The sequence below is a fragment of the Narcine bancroftii genome, chromosome 10 (genome assembly GCF_036971445.1).
Source record: "Narcine bancroftii isolate sNarBan1 chromosome 10, sNarBan1.hap1, whole genome shotgun sequence".
In the NCBI taxonomy this organism is placed as follows: domain Eukaryota; kingdom Metazoa; phylum Chordata; class Chondrichthyes; order Torpediniformes; family Narcinidae; genus Narcine; species Narcine bancroftii.
In genome coordinates this window covers 99,911,861-99,935,144 of record NC_091478.1, presented here as the reverse complement: position 1 = coordinate 99,935,144, position 23,284 = coordinate 99,911,861, and the positions used below count along the sequence as shown (strand labels likewise).

Here is a 23,284-nt window from a genome sequence, read left to right as displayed (position 1 = left end):
CCAGTCAAAACACGCAGCCTGACATCACACACATACAAACTATTCACATGCAGGTCAAATATTCAAATATATAAAAATATAAATAAATATTGTTTTGTGAATATGAGCATCTCAGATGGTTAGTGTGAGCAGCTCCTCTGGTCATTCAGCTGGGAAGCAGCTGATCCTCAGCGAGGTGGTGCTGGCTCGTTCCCATCAGGAGCAGGCTGAAAAATGCTGGGTGGGGGAGGTGGAAGGGATCCTCAATGATTTTGCGCACCCTCTTCAAACAATGATCCCTGAGATCATGTTGATTTTGGGCGGGAGCAGATGGGAGGGAGAGTCCAATGATCCTCTTTGGCACCCTTATGGGTATGTGGATTGACTTCCGAGAGCCCTAATAACACTGCCTCCGCAGAAAATTCGCAAATCTCTGCCATAAGAAATTCCATCTCATCTACATTTAAAATGGGTGGCCCTTTGTTCTGAAACTGTGCCCCAATTTCTAGATTTCCCATGAAACAAGAGATCAGCATCATTTTTAAGACAACCAAGCAACCTTACAAATATTAAAAAGTTATCATTCATTCATCCAAACTCAAATGATGAAACATTCAACCTGTCCAACCATTGAATTGGATTTGAATCTGCAGCTGTATGTAAGGAGCTTGCACGTTCTTCACATGACCTGTGTTTATTTCCTTCGGGTGCTTCAGTTACCTCCCATGTTCCAAAGACCTATGGGGCTAGCAGGGTCATTAGTCACCTGGGTGTATCTGGGAAGTGCGGGCTCAATGGGGCAGAAGGCCTATTGTGCTATAATCTGTAATTTGCACTAAAAATCTGTAAATTAAACAAACCCTTCCCCTTGGTAGTAAACTCTTGAACCTCCCCAGAAAAGCAAGTACACCCATTTCTCCCCCCCCCATCTCCTCCCCTGCCCAGGCAGTTTATATAAAGAGACCAAAATTGTACTTAGCACACCATTTGTTTCAGCTACATTTGGTATAGTCAGAGCAAGATTTTCCTACTTTTATGCTCCAGAGTTCTGCAAGGTTGCAACTTCTGACACACACATTTATCTCGAAGAAGAAAGCTATATGTGAGACTTGAGATGGATGTCTGAATAAGCACTCACTGAACCTGTTAAGGCATTAAACATATTAATGTTTTGCCGACCTGTATAAACCTTCCCTCCCTCATAATCCTCTATTTTTATTTCATCCTTGTGTCTAAGCGTCTTTTAAATCTCCCTATTGTACCAGCCATGACAACACATTCCAGGCACCCACTACTCTGTGTAAAATAACTTACCCCTGAGATCTCCCTCAATTCCGGCTGCACCCCCCCCCCCTCCCTTCTCCCCTTCACTTTGTACAGATGTCGCCTGGTGTTTGCTTCTCTCGCCCTGGGGAAAAAGTGCTGACTGTTCCATCTTATCTATGCCTCATAATCTTGTAGACTTCACCTCTCACCCTTTTTCACTCCAAATAGAAAAGTTCTGCTAACCTTGCCTCATAAGACACTATCTGCAGTCCAAGGATCATAAATCTCCTCTGGATGCTCTCCATAGCTTCCTCGTCCTTCCTGTAATGAGATGACCAGAATTGAACACAATATTCTAACCTGCATGTGTCATCTCTGAGCATTTCCAGATCCTGCCGGATGATCTGCTCGTGGGCAGAGAAGTAGCGACATGCTTTCTGGATGAGAGAACAGTCACCAGTTCATCTTTCTCAGCTGCTCCCATACCTCTCCTCTCCCTGAGAAACATTGCCAGCAGCTAAGAGATGGTTTAACTGCCTGCACTCACTGTCAAGTGCTAAAGTAGAGCGTACTTGTTGTAAATGATCCGGGTAGATCTGCTTAGGGCAGTGATTAGTTGGGGGCCAAACAAAATGGAAAAGCCTGGAGTCCAATTCTCATTTTGTGCTAAAGTAATTATTCTAAACTTAATTAGTGAAATGTTCCTTCAGGCTGTGGGCTGTGACCGTGTTCTGGGTTCAAAGGCTGCCATGGATGCTTGCGGGGTCTGCAACGGAGACAATTCAACTTGCAAATTCTTTCAAGGACAGTACCTTCAGCAGCACCGGGCAAATGGCAAGTATCTTTGAAACAGACGTCCTGGGAGGAGTGAGTTACATGTTCACACAATACTGCCTGTTGGACAAGCATTTCTTAAATTCTTTTGATGGATTTGCTCAAATTTAGAAATTCATTCCACTGCCTAGCAGAATTTCACAACCTCAGAGAGAGAGAGAGAGATTCTGAGAAGGCTTCAGCACTGAGGAATGTGTCCTTACTTGTCGCCCACTTGGTAGAGCTGCCGCCTCAGCTCCAGCGATTCAGGGTGAATCCTCACCTCGGGTCCTGTCCATGCGAAGTTTGCACGTTCTCCTCTGATTACGCAGCATTCCTCCTTCGTCTCGTGCCTCAAAGGCACACGTCTTTAATTGGCCCTTGTAAATTGCCACTCGTGTGTGGGTGGGTGGCCAAATCGGTAGGAATTAATGGGAATGTTGGGGATGATAAAATGGGATTTGTTTAACTGGGGTTTTAATGGTCGGCGCAGAGTCAATGAGTTGAGGATCTCTATTACTCCATGAGTAGTAGTTATGTAATTTATTTCTAGAATATAACTACAATGCAACCTAGAGCTGGAAGAGTAAAATGGAACAGTCACCACTATACTTTACAACTGAGCTGGGATAAATTTCTGGGCAGCTGTTCCTTTGAATATGAATCTCAAAGGACCCAAGTTGCTGGGGGCAATCTGCTTCATGTAGCCAAATTATGCGAGTTTCCTCACAGTCTCAAAGTTGCTTTGTGAGTTCCTTCAAGTTAGCATCTTTTCTTTTGATTGAGGGAACTTGTTTGCTCTAGTGAATAAATGTGGAAAAAATTTGTGCAGATCGAGGGGGGGTCAGGCCATTCAGTAATAGTACTTTCACTCCTACCAAAACCAGTCACAAAACAATAGCATTGTCCTATACAGGAGGAGGCCATTTGGCCCATCAAGGCAGTGCCAAATCCTCTTCTTTCCATTTCTGAAAAGTTCTTTATGTGAATTTATATTCCGGAATGACATGGGAGTTGGATGAATTGGTGTTTTCACCAGGGAAACGGATAGATTTTTGTCTAGTCGGGCAATGTAGGATATGGAGCAAGTTTGCTTTTGATGTTCCCATGAGAATTCCTAACTGTAAGGAGGTGAGATAGATGTTCAAGTTGATGAATGATCAGGCTTTTCCCTATCCTTTCCTGAAGCACAGGCTAACCGATTTTTTTTTTTATTTTTAAGTTTTGATAGAAATTCAATTTTCTTAAGCACATCCAAATTTTTGAATGTCTGCCCTCAAACAATTGTTTGATCCTAAAGATTTTATTCTCAAATTATCTTGTGGGGCGATACAAGGGAAAAAAAAAACCTCTTTGGGAGCATGTTTGAGTGGGCCAGATGTGGGCCATTCACCACATGGTGTACTGCACCATTTGATTGGGTCATTACCTTGGGTTCGTTTTCCCTGCCTCATACTCGTCTCCCCAACTTGATAAAGATCTATGGATCAGTGATGTGATTCCAAATTTGTTCCTTGAGTTGTACTTTGTCACGTCTACCAAGCCTGTGTCGAAAGCTTCCATTTTGTGTGCAATCCAAGTAAGTATAGAAGGTTCTGCAATAATAGCAAATAAGAACAGCACTGTTGCTATAGGTTGAACAGGCAGAGGTCCGGACTGTGAGGAGACCTGAACATTTGGGAAATATACATTCAAATAATTAAATAAATTTTGATTAAGTAGCTAGTAATGATGCTCATTGAAACAACTCTCATGAAACCCCATCTAAAGGAGACAGAGGTGTGTTAGCCCTCTTGAAGGAATGTATGGATAAGTGCACGGTTTGGAGGGCTATGGGGCCGTAATAGGAGGGTGCATTGGAAGCCAGGGACAAGTTAGACCTGCTTCCCTGCTGTCAGTCTCTGTGGCTAAATTCTTTTGTGCAATTTATCTTGTCTGGCCTAGATTCATCTGAGTGTTTGATCTCTGCTGTAGCCTGAAATTATCAGAGGATACTTGATAACTGTTCTCCTTGTCAGTGAAGCCACATCCTTGGAATAAATTTAAAGTTTTGAAAGCTTCAATTGTCCCCAGAGAGCCGAGGCCTTTTGGCAGAGAACATACCAGATTTTTACAACTCGTGGTGTGAGAAGGTTCTTCCTGATTTTTCCTTGTAAATTTGAAAATGATTTCCCTTTGTCTTTGCTCTCTGTGCCACAGGAAATAGCACAACTTTAGAATCCTTCCATCATTTTGGTTATTGTCCTAATTTTCTTATTAGAATGGAAAATAAAAATCAAGCTCAAGCAATTTGTTCATAATTTTATCTTTGAAATCCCAGGATCATCCTGAATTAACCATAAGCCACACTGTCCATCAAAATGAGGCTAAGATGCCAGAAATAAAGAGCTGTGGGATTATTTCTAAATCCCAGTGTTGTCAGACTTTTATCAAGCAATTATTGTCTAGTTTGAGCCTTGAAAGCACGGTAAATGACATGGTTACCATAGCTTTATTGGAATGCCAGCAGCCCGGGCTCGATTCCAGTGCTGTCCATGTCCCTGTGGGTTTTCTCTGGGTTCCTCCCACGTTCCAAAGACGGAAGGTTAATTGGTCAGGTGGGTGGATTTGGATAGTATGGGCTCATGGGCCGGAAGGGTCTGTTACCATGCTACATCACAAATGATTTAAAAAAAAAATTTAAATTAAAAAGAGTAGCTATGGTGGATATTTCTGTGCTCGAGGATTTTTTTAATATTTTAAATTTTAATGATTGCAACACAGTAGAAGCCCTTTCCGGCAAGTGAAATCCGGGCTGTCCAAATAACCTATAAACTCTACATTTTGGAGGGTGGGAGGAAAGTGGGGTACCCGGAGAAATCCCACACAGATCACGGGCAAAACGTACAAACCCCATACAGACAGAGCTAGATCTGAACCTGAACCACTGGTGCTTAAATGACATGAAATAATAATGAAAAGGGATCCAAAAGGAACAAGAATTCCTGCTCAATTGAGAATGCTTGTTGTTCAAGCCTGAAAGACACGAATTTGGATGCAGTGAATGTGGAACCAGGAATCAACTTAAAAGGGGTGAGAGAGTTCTAGTGCACCATTGCCCCATCTGAAGAGATACTTCCCTTGTTGGCCTGGTTCCAACTTAGCTCTTTGTCCCTCCTGCAATTAAAGGAAATAGTTTCTCATTTTCCACCCCATAAAACACATCAGACTGTCTCAAACACCTTGGTTAGGCTGCAGTGTATCCCAAGGGCATCCACACCTATTTTCAGCAAACTGCTCTTACAATTCAACCCATTTATTCAGCTATCATTCAGATTAATCTGCCAAAATATTGTTCCTGTAGTGTAGTTCCTAAGCTGATTGCATAAACCCCAGAAAGTTATTTTAAAGTTGCTCCATTTTATTAATTCTCTTAATGTTCTGGAAGCAGGTTTAAAGAGTCATAGAGTCGTCAACATAAAGGCTGACCCTTCGGCCCACTGACTCTGCACTGACCCTCAATTTTCCATGGCACAAATTCCACTTTTTAATTCTTTCCTCATTCTCATCAACTTTACTGCATTCAATAACCAGCTCACGAGTTTTAGGGATGTGGGTGGAAACTGGCACATCCAGAGGAAACCCACTTGATCACAGGAAAAGGTGAAAATTCCACACAGAACAGTAACCAAGGCTGGGGTCGAACCCAGGGCTCCTGAACTATGAAATGCCACTCTATTAGACATGTCACTGTCACCCATTCTTTGCTAAGGTATAGACTATAAGAGCAGAGAGGATATACTAACACTGAATAGTACACTGCTTCTCAACCTTTTTCTTTCCACTCACATCCCACTTTAAGTAATCCCTTTGCCATCAGTGCTCTATTATTAGCAAGGGATTACTTAAGGTGGGATGTGAGTGGAAAAGGAAGGTTGAGAACCACTGCTCTCGACCCAATTGTTACTGAAATATTTTGCTTGAGAAAAATTGTCATTGGTCCTTTGGAGTTCTGAAACCATGCACATAACGAGTCAATTAGGGACAATTAAAACAGTGGTTTTCAAACTTTTTCTTTCCACCCACAACCCGCCTTAAGCAATCCCTTACAAATCACAGAGCACCGATGGCATAAAGTGGCACGTGAGTGGAAAGAAAAAGGTTGAGAACCCCTGGCATAGAACATGAACCACAGATTGATTACTATGGACTATCCTGGTCTTCAAGAAAGACGTGAAGATCAATGTAGAAAATATTTTAAAAAACAGAACAAGTTGGAAAGCGGCATCCGTGCAAAGAAAAATTAGTTTATTACTTTAAGCTGAAGACCCTGCGCCAGACTCTCTGACCTGAAACATTTCCCCTGGTTCTCTTTCCACAGATGCTATTCCATAAAGTTATGACAGGCTAAGGTAGGGGGCAAAGAAATGCCTATGGCTTCATCATAAACAAAGGGCTTGGAAGGGAGGTAACGAGAAAGAGTTTTCTCCCAGCCAGTGGAGGGTATGTGTTACTGGCACCTGAAGAGCATTGCGTACAGGACAGCTGAAAGGTGGGATTTGTTTAGGGGACTCTGTGACTAGTGGCCACCTTTTTCACGTGTTTTCACCGATTCCTTTGTGGCAGTTGTCCTTGCTTCCCTCCCAGTGCTACCTTTTCTTCTGTCTTTGTCTCGAAGAGTACTACGCTGTGGTCACCATCCCAGCCGGGGCTCGCAACGTGCACGTGCGTGAGCTGGAGATCTCCACCAGTTACCTGGCAGTGCGCATTCCAGCAGGTAAATACCACCTGACTGGCGACTGGACAGTCGACTGGCCGGGGAAATTCGTGTTCGGGGGAGCCGAGTTCGACTATCAACGTTCGTTTAACAAGCCGGAGAGCTTGTACTCAGCTGGACCAACTAATGAGTCACTCGCCTTTGAAGTGAGTTTCTTTTCATCCCCCGCCCCCCTTCTTGTTCGCTCCCATCATTGCGTCTACCACAAAATTACTCGTGACAGCTTGGCAGCTGGCCGCAGTCTTCAGTGGGATTGGTGGCACTGGGACCTCTCCTCCCATGTTTTAATTTAATTACAACACAACGCAGTTTTCTGAGAATGATTCCTCAGCTATAGAATTTTCTAAATGACCAGAGCGGAGATGGTGGAATGAAAGGGTGATGTCTGCCCCTCACACAATGTTTTCATCATTAGGTACTCGGCTTTGTAAAGGAACTGTTGTGGTTTCTTTCATTCCTCACTCGGGAATGAGAATTAAAATCCCAGACAGTGTGATGTAATGGCTGGGCCCTCATCTTAATGGGGCAGATGAAAGAAAAGTTTAATTGGATGCAACAGGTTACAAAATATCGACATTAGTGCTTTGAAACATTTTTAATTGGGAACCAGGTTGGTGGGGGGTGGGGGAAATGGTGGTGGTGGTGGGGACCTAGACAAGGGCACAGTGCATGGTTTGTGGGGTATTTGTTCATCACCCATATATTTTGGTGGCCAGCTTTACAACTTGCTTATTTCAATGTATTATATATCCCTAAAACAATACAGCTCCGTGGTTAGAGAACTGGCCTTGTAAACCAGGGGGTCAGAAATTTGTTCCTTGCTGGGGCCTCATTCACGTGAGGTATGCTGGACAAAGTGGTGACTCTCAGACTTCCTTCTGGTTGACAAAGTTAAAGAATTTCATGTATTTTACATTTTAAATGTCATATCAGGCGACCATAATGGAACCTTTACCTTTACTCACTTTCTCTTTTTTTTCTTTCATTCATTTAAGACAAAGTTGGATGGATTTTTTGCAGAGTGGGGGAATCGAGGATTATGGGGAAAGGGCACATAGATATAATGGGCCAAATGGCCTTATTCTGCTCCAATGTCTTATTTTATTTTTTTCAAAATTTATTTCCAACATGGTAGAAACCGATTCTGGTGATTGAATCACGTATCATCCCAATTACATCCAGTTTATCTACAACCCTTAACATTTTGGAGGGTAGGCTGAAATGGGAGCACCTGGGGAAATCCCACACCGGTCACAGGGAGAAGGTACAAAGTCCGTACAGACATCTCCGGATTCAAACCTGAGTCACTGGCACTGGAATAGCATCATGATAAATGCTATGGCTACCATACTGCCCACGTATCTTGTGGTCTGATTAATGGATTACCAATCCAGGTGCCAGGAGGTAGTCAGTCCGGTTTTCCACACAAGAGCACAATCCTTATCTACGTTTACATAATCTGAGGTTGGCAGCAACCACTTCAATTATTTAAGTTATGCTTTGCTCGAGTTCAAGTTTATTTATCATCCAACTGTACCAAGTGCAACCCATCGAAACACTATTCTTCAGTCCACAGTGCAAACACACATACAGACATACAACCCACGCAGGCAAGTACATTTACATATATACTTAAAATAAACATTATTAATAACTAATAGAGACTCGGAGAGTTGTTTTTGTAGTTCATTCAGCTGTCTCACAGTGCATGTGAAGAAACATTTCCTCAGCCTGGTGATCCTTGCTCTTGTTCTTCTGTATCTATTTCCTGATGAGATGGTAAGGATCCTACAGATTTTATGAGCTGAGTGGTGGTGGTGGTGGGGGTGGTGGGGGGGAGGGGTGGAGGGAGACTCCAGTGATCCTCTCTGCTGCTTTTGACCTCCAATCCAATGCTCCACAGGAACTGTATCACACTGTGATGCATCCGGCCAGGACACTCAACAGAGCTCCTGTATAAAGTTGATAGAATGGTAGCTGGTAGCCTTGACTGCCTCAGCCTACACTGTTGTGCCTTCCTGACAAGTGAGGAGATGTTCACTTCTAAAGTGGACTCTGAGGAAGTTGGTACTCTCTATTAATGTAATGAGGTAACCTAAGGAAAGGGATCAGTCAAAATTAGACACTGAGCCACCGCTAAAAAGTGCTGTGGCTGGTGATCTAAAACAAAAATGCTCATTAGGACTAGAGAGGGTGTTAAGGAGGGAAGAATACCAGACTTTAGAGTCTTGGCGGCTGCAGTCACAGCTGGGAATGAGGAAGGAGAACAGGAATCTTGCCAGACTGACAGAGGCAAGGAGGAACTGAGAGTTTGAGGAAATGGATTTGAAATGTGCCACTTTGCAGGCTGAGGTTCAGCCCACGAGAGCACAAGGTTATAAAGCAGAGTAAGGTGTAACAGGGCAGCACTTTGTGTCTCAGTCCTTCCTGTGGTGATCAGAAGTAGTGACTGAATTCCAACATATGCCTTTGTTCAATGTAAAACATGAAAGTCTGCAGACACCGTGGTTGAAGTAAAAACACAACACTTGAGAAACTCAGCAGGTCCAACAGTGTCTTTTATATAGCAAAGATAAAAGAACATAACCAGCGTTTTGGGCTGGAGCCCTTCATTCAACGTCTCTGAACAATATGATGATTCACAAGCACTGACCAGTATCAGATTAAGCTGAGCCAACATCAATTCCAAAATACCACCATCCGGTTTGGATGCAAATGCTGAGGCCTTGAACATTTTTCTTTTGGTAAGTTCAGGGAGTTTTTTTTCATGTCTATCAGTGATTTGGCAAAGTCAGAAATGTTCATTTGTTGTTAAATCATGCAATGTGAAGATATGTCCCTCAGCCACTGAGTCCACACATTCTTCCATTATCCGCTTTTTATTCTCCCCTCATTCTCATCAACTGCTCCCAGAGTATATCACTCACTCGCTTGCCAAGGGCGGCAGCGACACCGGGTTCGAATCAGACACTGTAAGGAGTTTGTACGACCACCCTGTGACCGCATGCGTTTCCTCCAGGTGTTCCGGTTTCCTCCCATGTGGTTATCAGGTGAATTGGTCACATGGGTGTGATTCGGTGGCGTGGGTTGGAAGCGCTGGTCACCATGCTGTACCTCTGAATTAAAATAAAAAGTACCAACCCACACCTCTTTAGAACCGTAAGAAATAAGAGGGGGCATCACTCCATTAAGTCTGTTCCACCATTCCATCGTGCCTGATTTACTATTCTTTTCAACTCCATTCTCCCTGTAACCATTGATTTCCTTCCTGATCAAGAACATATTTACCTCCACCTTAAATCTGCTTAATGACTTGCTCACCGCAGCAACGAATTGCACAGATTCACCACCATGTAAAGAATTTTCCCCTCATCTCTGTTCCAAAAGGATGTTTTCATATTCCACTGTCCCAGTCTGCCCTACCATTGGAAGCATCCTCTCCACATCCACTGTTCCTTTTCAAAATATTTTTAATGAGTTTAATAATGCATAATCATCTCAGACTAGTATTTAACAAGCCATACCATGTACATATCTTATACATATATCTAATTCTATTGTATATTAATCAGTAGTTAATCCATTTCTCATAATGTGTTCAATATTATATAGAATGAAAATTAAATGGAACAAAATTGGAAATCCCTTTATATAGATAAAGATATAATTTCATCTTATTTGTTGATTATGATCCATGATAACCACACATAAACCCATATTTATGTATCTAAGAAAAAAAAGATGAAACTAACCCCTCCCTCTAACCAAGGTTAACGTGTAGAAATGGTAAAGATATGGATCAAATAGTGACCTCTTCCACATCCACTCTATCCAGCCCTTTAAGCTTTCAAAAGGTTTCATTCTCCAGCGAGTACAGTGCAAGAGTCTTGAAACCCTCGTCATATGAGAACCCTTTCACTCCTTGTAAACCTCTTCTGGACCTTCTCCAGTCCCCACACATCCTTCCTCAGATATGGAGCCTAAAACTCTTACAATATTTCTAAGTGTGGTCCGAGCCATGCCTTGTAAAGCTTCGACGTCATTCCCCTGGTTTTATATTCCAACGAGTGAGGAAGCCTCGTAGTCCCAGTGAAAGCATGTAAACTCCAGACGTGTAACACCCGAGGTCAGGGTTAAGCCAGGTCTCTGGTGCTATGAGGCAGCGAGTCCTCGAACTGTACTACTGTGCCACTAGAAATCAAAACTGGAACAACCATTAAAACCAAGTTCAGACTTTACTTCTTTCTTCCTATGACACCATCTTCATTTTCTTTCAGGCAATCAATAACACCCTTTCTTCTTTGCTTCATTTTTGCTTGTGTTTTTTTGTTCTTCTAGCTTTTTTCACTCCATTCACCCCTTGCTGGCACAACAGGCCAGAGTTGGTCATCTACTAGTGCTAGCATTTTGAAATCTTAAAGCAAACTGAAAATGTAAAGTATAAGATCTCCGTTTGACACCACTTGGAATAATGTATTCAGTTCTGAGCATCTCACTACAGGACGTAGAGGGTGCAGTGTCGATTTGCAAGGATTCAGCCTGGATTGGAGAGCATACCTTATGAAGATAGATTGAGAGAGCTTGGTCTTTTCTCCTTGGGACGACAGAGGATGAGGGGTAACCTAATCGAGGTGTACAGGATGATGAGAGACATTGATCGTTTGGATGGCCAGAGGCTCTTTCCCAAGGCTGAAATGGCGAACATGAGGGGGCAGAGGTTAAGGCACTTGGGAGTAGGTGCAAGAGGTACGTTGTTCACACTGAGAGTGGTGGGTGCATGGAATGCACAGTTGGCAATGGTGGTGGTGGCAGTGACAATTGGATCTTTCAAGAGACCACTTAATAGATACATTGAACTGAGAAAAATATGGAAATTCTAGGCAGTTGTCCAAGAAGGTTATTAGGTTGCCATTGCACTTTGGGCTGTAGATTTTGACGTTCTATGTAACTGCCTTTGTCTTATCACCAAGATCACTGGGGTCTGCCTTTTACCTACTGATGACATTCACTGGGAGCATTGCTTATATAGGGCTCAAAAGAATTATGAAGACCCTTTCCATCCAGCACACAGAATCTTTGACTCACTACCATCAAGAAGGAAGTACAGGAGCATCAAAATCAGGACAGTAGGCTGGGAGACTGATGAATGGCATCCTGTAACCAAGTAAACAATTCCAATTTTTTATAAATATTTATTTTAAATTATTTATTTATGTATCTATGTGAGTATTGCATGCTGTATCTTTTGTGTGTGATCATGAGAAACAATGTTTCGTCGAGTTGTGTTTGTACAGTCAGATGATAATAAACTACAACTTTTCAGGCATCTCAAATGCCATCTCTGATGTTTACGAGGGTTACCAGGAGAGTATGGCTAACGTAGCAGTTAGCGCAATGCTATTGCAGACATTCCTCTGTCTGAAATGTGTTCTTATATTCTCCCCGTGCTCTGGTTTCCTCCCACCTTTGAAAATATATGATGGGGTTTGGAGGTTAATTGGGGTATTTGGGCAGTGTGGGATTCAAATTTAAAAATATTTAATTTGAATGTAAAAAAAAAATTTTAATATATTAAATTCCTTTGCACCAACTAAACATCGTTTTTCCCGAGTAGGTCTGCCTAAAACCAAAGGAGAAACGTGTGAGAAATGAAAGATTCATGGGGTATTTTCTTCTCATCCTGGGGTTGTTTGAAATCTGGGATATCTCATGCAGGTATGATAGAGGCAGGTTTTCTCACAATATTGCTGGACAGGCACCTGAATTTGTCAAAGCATAGAAGGCCACAGTAGTGATGAATGGGTGGTCATCTTGGATAAGGTGGGATGTAAGGCCTGTTTATGTGCCGTATGACAGACCGAAAATGTAAATGGTTGTTTTTTTTTTTAAATTGACATCATGGGACTTCATTAGTATGAAAGCTTAATTTCATACACTTGACCAGCTGTTCTTAATGGGGGCCAGGGCACATTTAAGACCAAAACTGTAAACTATAAAATATTTTTATTTTTATTTGGTTGGTAGGTGAGAGATACAGAAGAAACCAAAACTTGACTGTGTCACAGGGCAGGGTGCCATAAACTTTGAGCAGAGTTCTAAAGGGGGGCATAGCCAAAAACATGGTGGAGAATGGCTGCCCTAGAGAACATGCGTTTTAGATGAGGGGGAGGGTTTAAGGGATTGTATGGGCCAAATATTTTAGAGTGGTGAGTGCCTGCATCGGGCTGCCAGAGTAATGGTGGACGCAGCTACCATAGTAACATTTAAGAGGATTGTAGATAGAACTATAGAACACGTTAGCTGAGAAACATTCCTCCAGCCCATGTGGTCTGTGACAAACTATTATTCTGTCCATTCCATTCCTCTGCACCTGAACACTCTATACCCCTCTCTTTCATGTGCCAATCCTAATTTTTCTTAAATGCCAAAATTGAGCCCATATTCACTCCTTCAGCTGGTGGTTCATTCCACAATCTCACCACTGCCTGCATGAAGAAATCCCCCAATGTTCCCTTTAAACATTTCTGCATTAACTCCTAACCTAATTCCTTGGTTGGAGGGATATTGAAACATTGCAGACAACAGATCTTTAGTTTGATTTGGACATCATATTTGGCTCAAACACATGGGCGGAAGGTTCTGTTCCTCTGCTCCACTATTCTATGTTCTGTGCTCCAGGGAGATACATGGGAGTGTGTATTTTTTAAGAGCATTGAAAAATAAGCAACTAAACCCCAACATATCCTTCAATTCAGTTACAAGCTTGGATCCCTACCAGCAATTCACTGCATTCAAACGGGATGGCTCCTTTGAGTCTCAAAGCCATAAACAGGTTGCCATTTTCACTAACCATCCTATGAATCAACTCGATACCATTCTCCACATCTCTGTTTTAAAAAGAATCGTGTGTTTTGAGCCTCTTCCTCTGGTCCCAGTCTCCCCCACCATAGGAAACATCCCCTCCACATCTACTCTAACCAGACCTTTCAGTTTTCGCAAGATTTCATTTTTCTAAACTCCAATGAGTACAGTGCGAGAGCATCTTCATATGAAAACCATTTCACTCTGGGGAAGAGTTTTTCACTCTGCTGGGACCAAGAGTGGGACAGTTTTGATCATGTTACACAGAACAGGGTTTGGCCACAATCCATCTTGACCGATGAGATGATTGAAAGGGAGCAGTTTTCTGGGTCGGTTACAGTGTACGAAGGAACAGGTGGATGGCAGAGAGCTTTAGAATGTTGCATCAATTATGTGGTCTACTCTTGTGGTGTCCTGAATCAATGTTGGAGGTTAAGCCTCTGACTGTTCTCGGAGTAAGGTTACGCTGAGAGCAAGATGTAGACCTATAAATATCACTTTGGTGTCAGAACCAAATGTCGTTTCTCATTACTGGTGAGTAATTCAAGGACAGGACCTCAAGTCAACAGAGTGCAGAGAGGAGCATGTTTCTGTGGAAAAGTCTGTGTGAAACTTGATTCCATTGGGGAGGAAAACAAGTACTTTTGTCAGAAAAGCAGAACAGTGTCCCATTAATTTCTCATGTGAACATACAGCTCCTTCCCACTCCATTACCCTCCAACAAGGATCTGTTGAAACCCCAGGATAACATTGGCTTCACCACAGAATAGAAGCCTGCAGCAAACAGACCATTGCAGGGATAAATGTGCTTTAAGGGTCTTGAAAGTGGGGCCAGCAAGTGTTTGCAGTGGCAGTTATCAGTCACCAAGGGACTGGAACATTGCAGGGTCATCCATCGTTCAATAAATGGGGAGGTAGGTGAAGACAGAGAGAGAAGTGCTGCACCTCCCAAATCTTCATATTTCAACCACTGTCCCTCAAACAAGAAGAAAGACACGCAAATTACTTGCACCTCCCATGACCTCGACCGTCCCAGAGTTTCTCAGACAATTGAGCTGTAGGGAGATGGGCTATCGGTTCATGACAGCAAGCTCCTACAAGCAGTCATGGTATTATTGTCCATTTTTTGTTCATCAAATTTATGATCAATTGACTGTACGTATGCAACCAGACGAAAGAGCATTTCTCTGGACCACGGTTCACACACAATACCTAGCTCATAATAATCACATGTATACATGAAAATATAAAGTGAACATATATTAATGCTGTGACTGATTTACTCAGTTTCATTTAGAAGAGACCCAAGGGATTCTGTTGCAGGAAGCAACTATTTTTGAGTGAAGTAGACCCTTTTCAGCCACCTGAGGTTGTACACTCTGCCCTATCACAGCCATTCTTAAAAGTGCATTCCCTTCTCAACCTTCCAACCCACATGACTTTGGGATGTGGATGGAAGCAGGAGGACTCAGAGGAAATCCATGTGATCATCGGGAAAACCTGCAAACTCCACATGGACGGCGCCTGATGTCAGGACTCAACCTCAGTCTCTGGCACTGTGAAGACACTGGCTCGACTACCTGTGGCACTGCTGGCCACCAAGAGACATTGAATGCGATTCTTCTCAGGAGTTTAAAGCGGAGGGACAGTGACTTGGCGGACAGGCCCATGGTGAGGCCAAGAACTGAGGGGTGGGGGAGACAGAGATTTGGAGGCCTCACAAACTGGCCGAGGTAAATGGCTTCATTATGTGAACAACAACATGGGCAAAGTGGTTGGAAGGCAGGAAAAGGAGATATCCTTATTTGCAGAAAGCAAGGAATCAGATTGCCTGAACTTGAAATAATTAGTGTTATTCCAACAGTAAGTTAGAACTCAAATACTCGGATCTTGTACATTATATCATTTCCCGAATGAGAGTTTATGGCAAGTGCCTCGACAGTGTGCATCTTCCTTAGGTTGAAAGCCTTTCTCCCCAATGCCCATCGCACTCTCAATATTCCATCCACAGGTTTTTGATATATGAATGTGCAAGGATGTTAGAAAGAAACTGCTTCGTGAGGGAGCATCAACTCACTAAATATTTCCATGCTCTCAAATCTGTATTTCCATGGATGCCAATTGCCCTGACTCTTGTGTTTTTACACTGATACCCCCTAGTGTCTCCATGAACACTATTTGTCCCTAATGCCATGTTTTTCCATGGATACCACCAGCCCTCTAATGAGTATGCTTCCATGGATACCATGAGCCTCTGGTATCCTGCAAGCTACCAGTATTTTCCAAGTCGTATCATTTTCAGTGGAGGGGCAGTTCTGGCTCAACTGTGAAGCCAGTCAAAGCTATTTAAGTCCAGGGTGCAACATCCTGTCTGTTGGGAGGCAGCTAAGTGAGCCACCTTGCTGTGCTCCACAATGTGGAGGATCGAAACTCTGATTTTGCATTGTTGTTTAATGGAAGACCTCTCAAGTTCTCTCATTAACCTATTGAGATAGGTTGCCTTGACTGGATAGCACACATAGCAAAGTTTTTTTTCCACTGTATAACAGAAAGTTGGTGGTATGTGGATAGTGTAGAACAGGGTTGGGCAACCTTTTTAAAAACTCACATTCCACTTTAAGCAATCCCTATGCCATAAATTATCTGTGATTAGTAAGGGATTGCTTAAGGTGGTAGGTGAGTGGGAAAGGAAGGTTGAGAACCATTGATTTAGACCCATATGTTATTGAAATATTTTGTTTGAAAAAATATTGTCATTGGCCCATTTCCTTTGGAGTTATGAAACCATGCACAGAACGAGTCAATTAGGTACAATTAAAACAGAGTTTTCAAACCATTTCAAAACCATTTCAAACCATTACCACCTTAAGCAACCCCTTACTAATCACAGAGCACTTATGGCATATGGCATAGGGAATACTTAAGGTGGACTGTGAGTTTTAAAAAGATGCCTTCCCAGGTGTAGAAGGTTGTCATAGGTTAGAAAAGGATAAACAGGATGAAGAATTAGGCAGAAAACTGACAGATGGAGTTCAATCCTGAAAAGTGTGAAGTGATGCATTTTGTAAGGTCAAACTTGAAGGCAGTGTACATGGGTAATGGTGGGATTCTTAACAGTGTGGAAACAGTGTGTAGAGCTCGTTGAAAGAATCAAAGACTTGTTGATCCAAACCAAGGCTTTTATTAGCAAAAGACAGGAGCTCTTCACAGGTGACCGACCAGTCCGGAATGATCAGACCTGGCTAGGGACACAACCCTTTAAGGCCCAGACAGTAGGTGTGGCTTAGCTCTCAGCCAATCGCTGTAAGCACAGTCTAGATACAGTGACTATATACACTATGTACATTGGTGATAGATCTGTACTATCACACAGTGTCCAAATCCATAGCTCTCTCAAGGTTGCTGCACGAGTTAAAAAGGCATATGGTGGGCTGGCCTTCATTCGTCAGGGGATTGAGTTCAAGAGTTGTGTGGAAATGTTGCAGGTCTATAAAACTCTGGTTAAACCACACGGAGTATTATTTTCAGTTCTGGTCACCTCATTACAGGAAGGATGTGAAAGCTTCGGAGAGGGTGCAGAGGAGATTTATGAGGATGATATGAGAATGCGTGTTATGAGACAAGGCGAACAGAGCTAGGCTTTTTTCTCTTTGGAGCGAAGAAGGATGAGAGGTGATTAAATAGAGGTCTACAAGAGGCATAGATAGGATGGACATCCAGCACCTTTTCCCGGGGCAAGAGTAGCAGACATCAGAGGACACCTGTACAAGATGAAGGGAAGAAAGTTTAGTGGAGACGTCAGGGATAGATTTTTTTACTGGAGAGTAAGGGGCGCTTGGAATTCATTGCCAGGGGTGGTGGTGGAGTCTGGTACAATAGTGACATTAAAAGAAACCCTTTGATTGCCATGTGAATGCAAGAAAGAGTGTTGCCAAGGTTTAGTTTGTTGAGTAAATTTCTATTGGTCATACAATCTGTATGTTGTGCATGTGATAATAAATATTCAATCAATCTGTAGCATTTGAGGTCCAGTGGCATTGTGGCCTCAATCGGTGACTCTTGCTTAATTGGGGAGCTTTGCATAGAGACTAATGTTTGTAATTGTTCAAGATATAAACTGCTATCATGTGTCTTGCCTTCCAAGTATGGCTCAGTGTTTTAAATCGTTAGTCAAGCCAGATCTAGTTCAGCATCTAAACACGTATATACCTCAAAGCGAATCCCTTCAGATCTGTCTCGCATGTTTGTTAAAGTAAGTTATTACTCGAAGTGAAGTCTCAGAAGCAGGCCATGCTAAATCTCGAGTGCAATTAAAGGTGACCTCAAAGTAGAAGCTGAATGGAAACCATTAAACTTTGAACTATTCCAGTGCCTCAATGCTATACTGGGAGGCGACTCACTCCACTTTTCTCTCCCACACACTCGAGGCTCCCATTTGAAAATGGTCTCCTTCACCAAGGGAGCTTATGAACATTTTCTGTTGGCTATTAGTTGGGGCTGTCTATAAGTGACTTAAGAGGACATTCCACTTTGCTGTTACACTAATCTATTGAAGCTTTGTACCACGCTGCAACAGCACACTTGGTTAATGGGAATGCTCATTATTCCAGTGAGAATTTTCAACTAAACTCCTCAGTATATCCCAGGCAAGTATGAGAAGTGATTTCTCTCTGCCCTGTGCCATCAGTGCTTTGAAATGTAGTGTTTTAGGAACAATTGCTGTCAGTTGTCAGGAGATAAATGAACAAGACCAAACTAATTTGAAAGTTATCTGGTCGACTATTTTAATTGAATCTACTCTGCCTTTTGTTCCCGGCACAGTAATAATTTAAAAAAAATTGTAATCATTCCACGTCATTTTTTTAATTAATTTCCAGTAAAATGTCAGTGGCTCTGTATGGATTTGGCAGGGCATTTCTTGCATTCCGTAGCTCATTGTCCAGATGCTTAGATGAATTAATCTCAAAAATGTGAGTTCAAGGCCATGCAATGAACAAAAAGTGAAATTCAGCCCACGTCACATCATTTCAGAAATAAGAAGATGGTGAAGGCAAAAGTTGCTGGGCTTTGAAACTGATGAACTCTGTAGTCTTTAGTGCAGGAAGCCAGCCTTTGGTGAGCTCATCCTGGATATGACATCAGTCCTGAACCAATTTGGTTCGGTCATAATTTCCATCTGAAATAACCTGCTGGTTTTTTGTGTTCACTTGCTGAGGCCCTGGCAATGCCGAGAAGGCTTACCTTCCTTGCCCTCTCTAAATGAACTGATGGCTGACGAGACCATTTCAGTCAAGCACGTGAAGTGGGTTGAGGGTCCCACATGGTCTTGGTGGTGAGTAAGAATGGCAGATTTTCTCCCCTGGAGGGTCCTTATTGTACACCAGGTACATTTGAATGACGGCCAAGGGTTTCTGTAGTTAGCGTTACTTTTTACCGGCCTTATCCCTTGTGTCAAACTCCAGTGCAGCCAAGACCAGATCAAATCCAGGCTCCTGGGGCCATGAAGCAGAAACACTACCTACTGCACCACTGCTTCAATCATGTGGTCTGTTCTCTCAGCACTTCATGCTTCAGGGGTTTCTCGTGAATGCATATTCCCAAATACTCTTCCTGGGAGTGGCATAACCCAACCCAGTTTAGAGTCTCAGAGTTTTACAGCATGGAAACAGGCCTTTCAGCCCAACTTGTCCATGCCAACAAAATTATCTACTCAGCTTGTCCCATTTGCCTGCATTTTGCCCATATCGCTCTAAACTTTTTCTGTCCATTTATCTCTCCATATTTTTAAAACATTAATATTGTACACACCTTCTATTGCTCACTCGGGCAGCTAGTTCCACACACCCACCATCTTCTGAGTGAAAAAAGTGCCCCTTTAAAACATTTTCTCCTCTCTCCTTACACCCATGCCCTCTGTTTATGTTCCCATACCCTGGGAAAATACCTGGTCTCTACCCTTCACGATTTGAAAAACAGGGATCAGGATCCCCCTAACATAGTCCCCTCCGGCTACATTCCGCCCATATTCCTCTGAACCTTTCCTCTCCATGCACCTGTGTAAATTGGTCAGTCACCCGTCAGAGGGCAACTTGCAGTCAGTGTCACTGGCTGGTATCTCATGGCTGCACCCACCCACAGTAGCCCAAGCCCCATTTTCCTTGCTGTGCCCATTGACCTCCGTCTACATTGCAGCCCCAAACAGCAGCAATATTCGACGGGCTGGACTTGAGACAAGCCCCAGCACAGCTGGCAGTGAATATAATGTCACATCCTGAAGATGAGGAACGCATTATTTACTCCAACGCAGGCTGTTGTGTCACCGCCTTCCACTAGTGCCCTAAGCTAAACTCAACAAAAACATGAAAGCAGACTTGAGAGGATGCAGAGTTGCTTCATTCCAATACCAAAGCATATACTTAGCAGGATTTTAGAAAGCTGTAAAATATATTGTACTAAAATCCTGTGGTCAAGAGGGCACCCTTTTGTGATTGATGACGATTGATGGCATGTCAAGGCAGATGTTAAGATTTAGCTCTAGAATGAGGACATGCTGATACAGGCTCTTTTTTTTAATGCCAACCATAAATATTTGGGAAGAGCTGATAAGCAGCAAGAGGACTTGGGAATGTTTGGTTAGGTTTCAGGCCTGGCCTGCAGCTTCATATCTAGGTCTGTAAATTCACTAAGAGGAGGCCAGCAGTTGAGGGTTAAAGCAGGTCGGTTACTGGACTTGCTGGAGGAACAGTCCAGGACAAAAGAAGTTCCGCAGCTCATCCATCGTTGCCTTGCAATTTTCATGTTTCTGTCAGCATCCAGCTGGATTCTGAGTCCAGTACACAGAGCAAAATAATATAGGCAGGTCACTTTGCTGTCTGTGACATGAGAAAGAGTGTGGCTGTGAGTGTGATAAGGCCGTAACTAAGAAAGAAGTTGCTTTAAGAACCACTAGGTATTAAAGAAGTGAATATCACCACTGACCACCAAAATTTGGCAGACCCCAAGACTGACACCATCAAAGGGAAATTTCCATCAGCCATCGCGGCTCCTGGCTATTTTCAGATTTTCTGGAGGAGGCCATTGGGTTCCTCAATTTTTTTGATGCCTCTCAATGCAATCCTGACATCCTCCTGCTCTTTAACTTGAGACACAGCAGAGAAACAGTCTCTTCCAACCCACACCCGCCACACACACCCATGTGACAAATCAACATATCAAGCCCATAGGTCTTTAAAGCATAGGAGTAAATCGGAGTACCTGGAGGAAACTCGTGCAGGTCACGGGGAGAATGTACAAACTCCTTACAGACCATGGCAGAGTTGAACCAGAATTACTGGTGCTGTGCTAAACTGCTGCACTCACCACACCACCTTTATTTCCCAATAATTCGTTCTCTTCACTTGCCCATCCACTCCTGATTTTCTTATGCACCTAAACTGGGCGTAATGTACAGGAGTTAGTTAGATAGGAATGGTTTAAAGGATGTGGGCCAAATGTAGATCCAGGCGAGGTGATGGAACTAGCCCAGAATGCCAACTTGGACTAATTGGGCTGAAAGATTCTGATACAGACTAGCACAATTTTGAGATGTGGGAGAACGTTCATGCTCTACACAGAGATTGAACCAAGGTTGCTGGACCTGGGAAGCAATGCTGCTGTCCCACCTAAAGGAGCCTTGGGAATGGGTTATGATTTCCTTATAGGATGTGGACTTTGCTGACAAGACCAGCAACTATGCCCATCCTGAATTAAGAAGGCAGGTAAAGGTGCGCTGGTTCTACAGAGGCTTGCCGAGCCATTTCAAAGAGTTAACCAGTCTGGAGTTTCAGTGGACCATACCGGGTTTGGACAGCAGCTTTCCTTCCCAGAGGATGCAAGGGAACTCGCTGGGTTTTTAAGATGGTTTGGAGCTTGCTGCCTTGAGGTTATGGCATCCGTCAGTTGATTTTATCCACAAGTAGGCAAATGCATAAAAATCACTTGGTATAGTAACCAAATCTCCACAGTACTATTAATGAGTTTATTGTCATGCACATCAGTACAAGGTACCTTTCCACAAATAGCAATACACAAGAGTGCTGTAGAAACTCAGCAGATCAAGCAGTATCTATAGGAAGTAAAAGTTAACCAACGATTCGGGCCCTTCATCAACGTACAAGCAAAAAGCAGGCAGGCATCTGGAGAGAGGGGAGGAGGGAGGAAGGGCAGACTAACAGGTAAGAGGTGAATATGGGTCAGAGGGCAGAAGAGAGAAAAGCTGAGAAGTCCCAGAGGGAAGGGAGTGTGGATAGGGAAAGCGAGAGACTCGGAGGATGGACTACAATCGAAACTGGAAAAGTCGATGTTAATGCCATTAAATGAACATGAGACAGAGAAGAAAGGAAATGACTGAAAGTGGAGAGAGCGAGAAAACCAATTCCGCCATTCGTAAGAACAAACATATCTACGTACATCAGATTTTTGATTTTTAATAATAATATTGGATCTTGTTTGTATCTACGAGTATCCATAAATCAAGAGTTTGTAACCCAAGGATGGCCATTCGACAACAACTATTATTTCATGTTTTTCAATTTCAGATTATTTATTTTTACTGACGGTAAATTCCCCAAATGCTGCATTCATATTTGACATCACATTTCCAGATCCATTGATACAAAAGCATCACAGAACAAATGCTGGAGGTTTGAAATAAAAATAGGAATTACTGGTAAAACTCATCAGCATCTGTGGAGAAAGAGAAAGAACATTTCAGAATTTTTCAAGCAACTTCTGTTTCCCACTCCAGAGGTCCTGCCAACTTGCTGAGTGTCATTTCTTTTTGAGGGAGGGGCTCCCTTGTACTGCAGTGGATTGCTTGTAAATTCTCTGTTAAGTGAGGGAGTGGTGGGAATGTGAGGTTGGGGGCTACCTTCAGACCAGCTGTGATCTCATTAAATGGCAGAACAAAGCAAGGGGCTGGGTGAAGTACTTATGTGTCTAATTCATACGATCTCTTTAAGATTCAGGAACTTTAAAATAAGAGTCAATACTCCATCTGACAGCAAATTATGTCTTTCTGTCCGATAACCACGGGATATTTACATATTGCTGGCTGTGATTTACTGGATCTTTTAATCTTTATCTCCCCAAAATTTATCTAGACTTTGGGATTACTGGACCAGTAAATTAACCACCATGCCAGATGCATCAGAGTTCACCCAATCAAACATCTTCAATTATTGAAGAATGAAAAGATAAGAAGGGAATTCACAGAATGATAATAGCACTGCAGGTTCTCACACAATTCCTTGTAACACAGCCAAATACTTTTTTAAAAATTCCTAATTTATCTCATTGCCCTGATGGGGTTACAGAGGTACAGGCAATAATCTCATTTTCAAATATTTATTCAATTCCTTTTGGAAACAGTTGAATATGTATCTAGGAACCTTTAAAGATCCCCATAAAAGGATCAGGGTATTTTTTTAAAAATATTCTATTATCCCTGATACTTCAAACATATTTTTACACATTTATGATTGCTTTTTTAAAATTTGCTCCCCTTGTGTGACGGAACACCTCATAAATCTCACAACTACATTGGATTGAATTGTCTTTTTTTGTGTGTGT

General features: G+C 42.7%; 1 protein-coding gene across 2 annotated transcripts in view; it reads left to right on the top strand.

The window, feature by feature from the left end:
• adamts18 (ADAM metallopeptidase with thrombospondin type 1 motif, 18) overlaps positions 1–23,284 on the top strand; it is a 186,730-nt gene that overhangs the window by 115,769 nt on the left and 47,677 nt on the right. For both annotated transcript variants that reach the window (XM_069902070.1, XM_069902071.1), the window contains 2 exons: positions 1,956–2,079; positions 6,716–6,960. In XM_069902070.1, the coding sequence (XP_069758171.1) occupies positions 1,956–2,079; positions 6,716–6,960 (369 nt within the window). The remainder of the gene's footprint in view (positions 1–1,955; positions 2,080–6,715; positions 6,961–23,284) is intronic.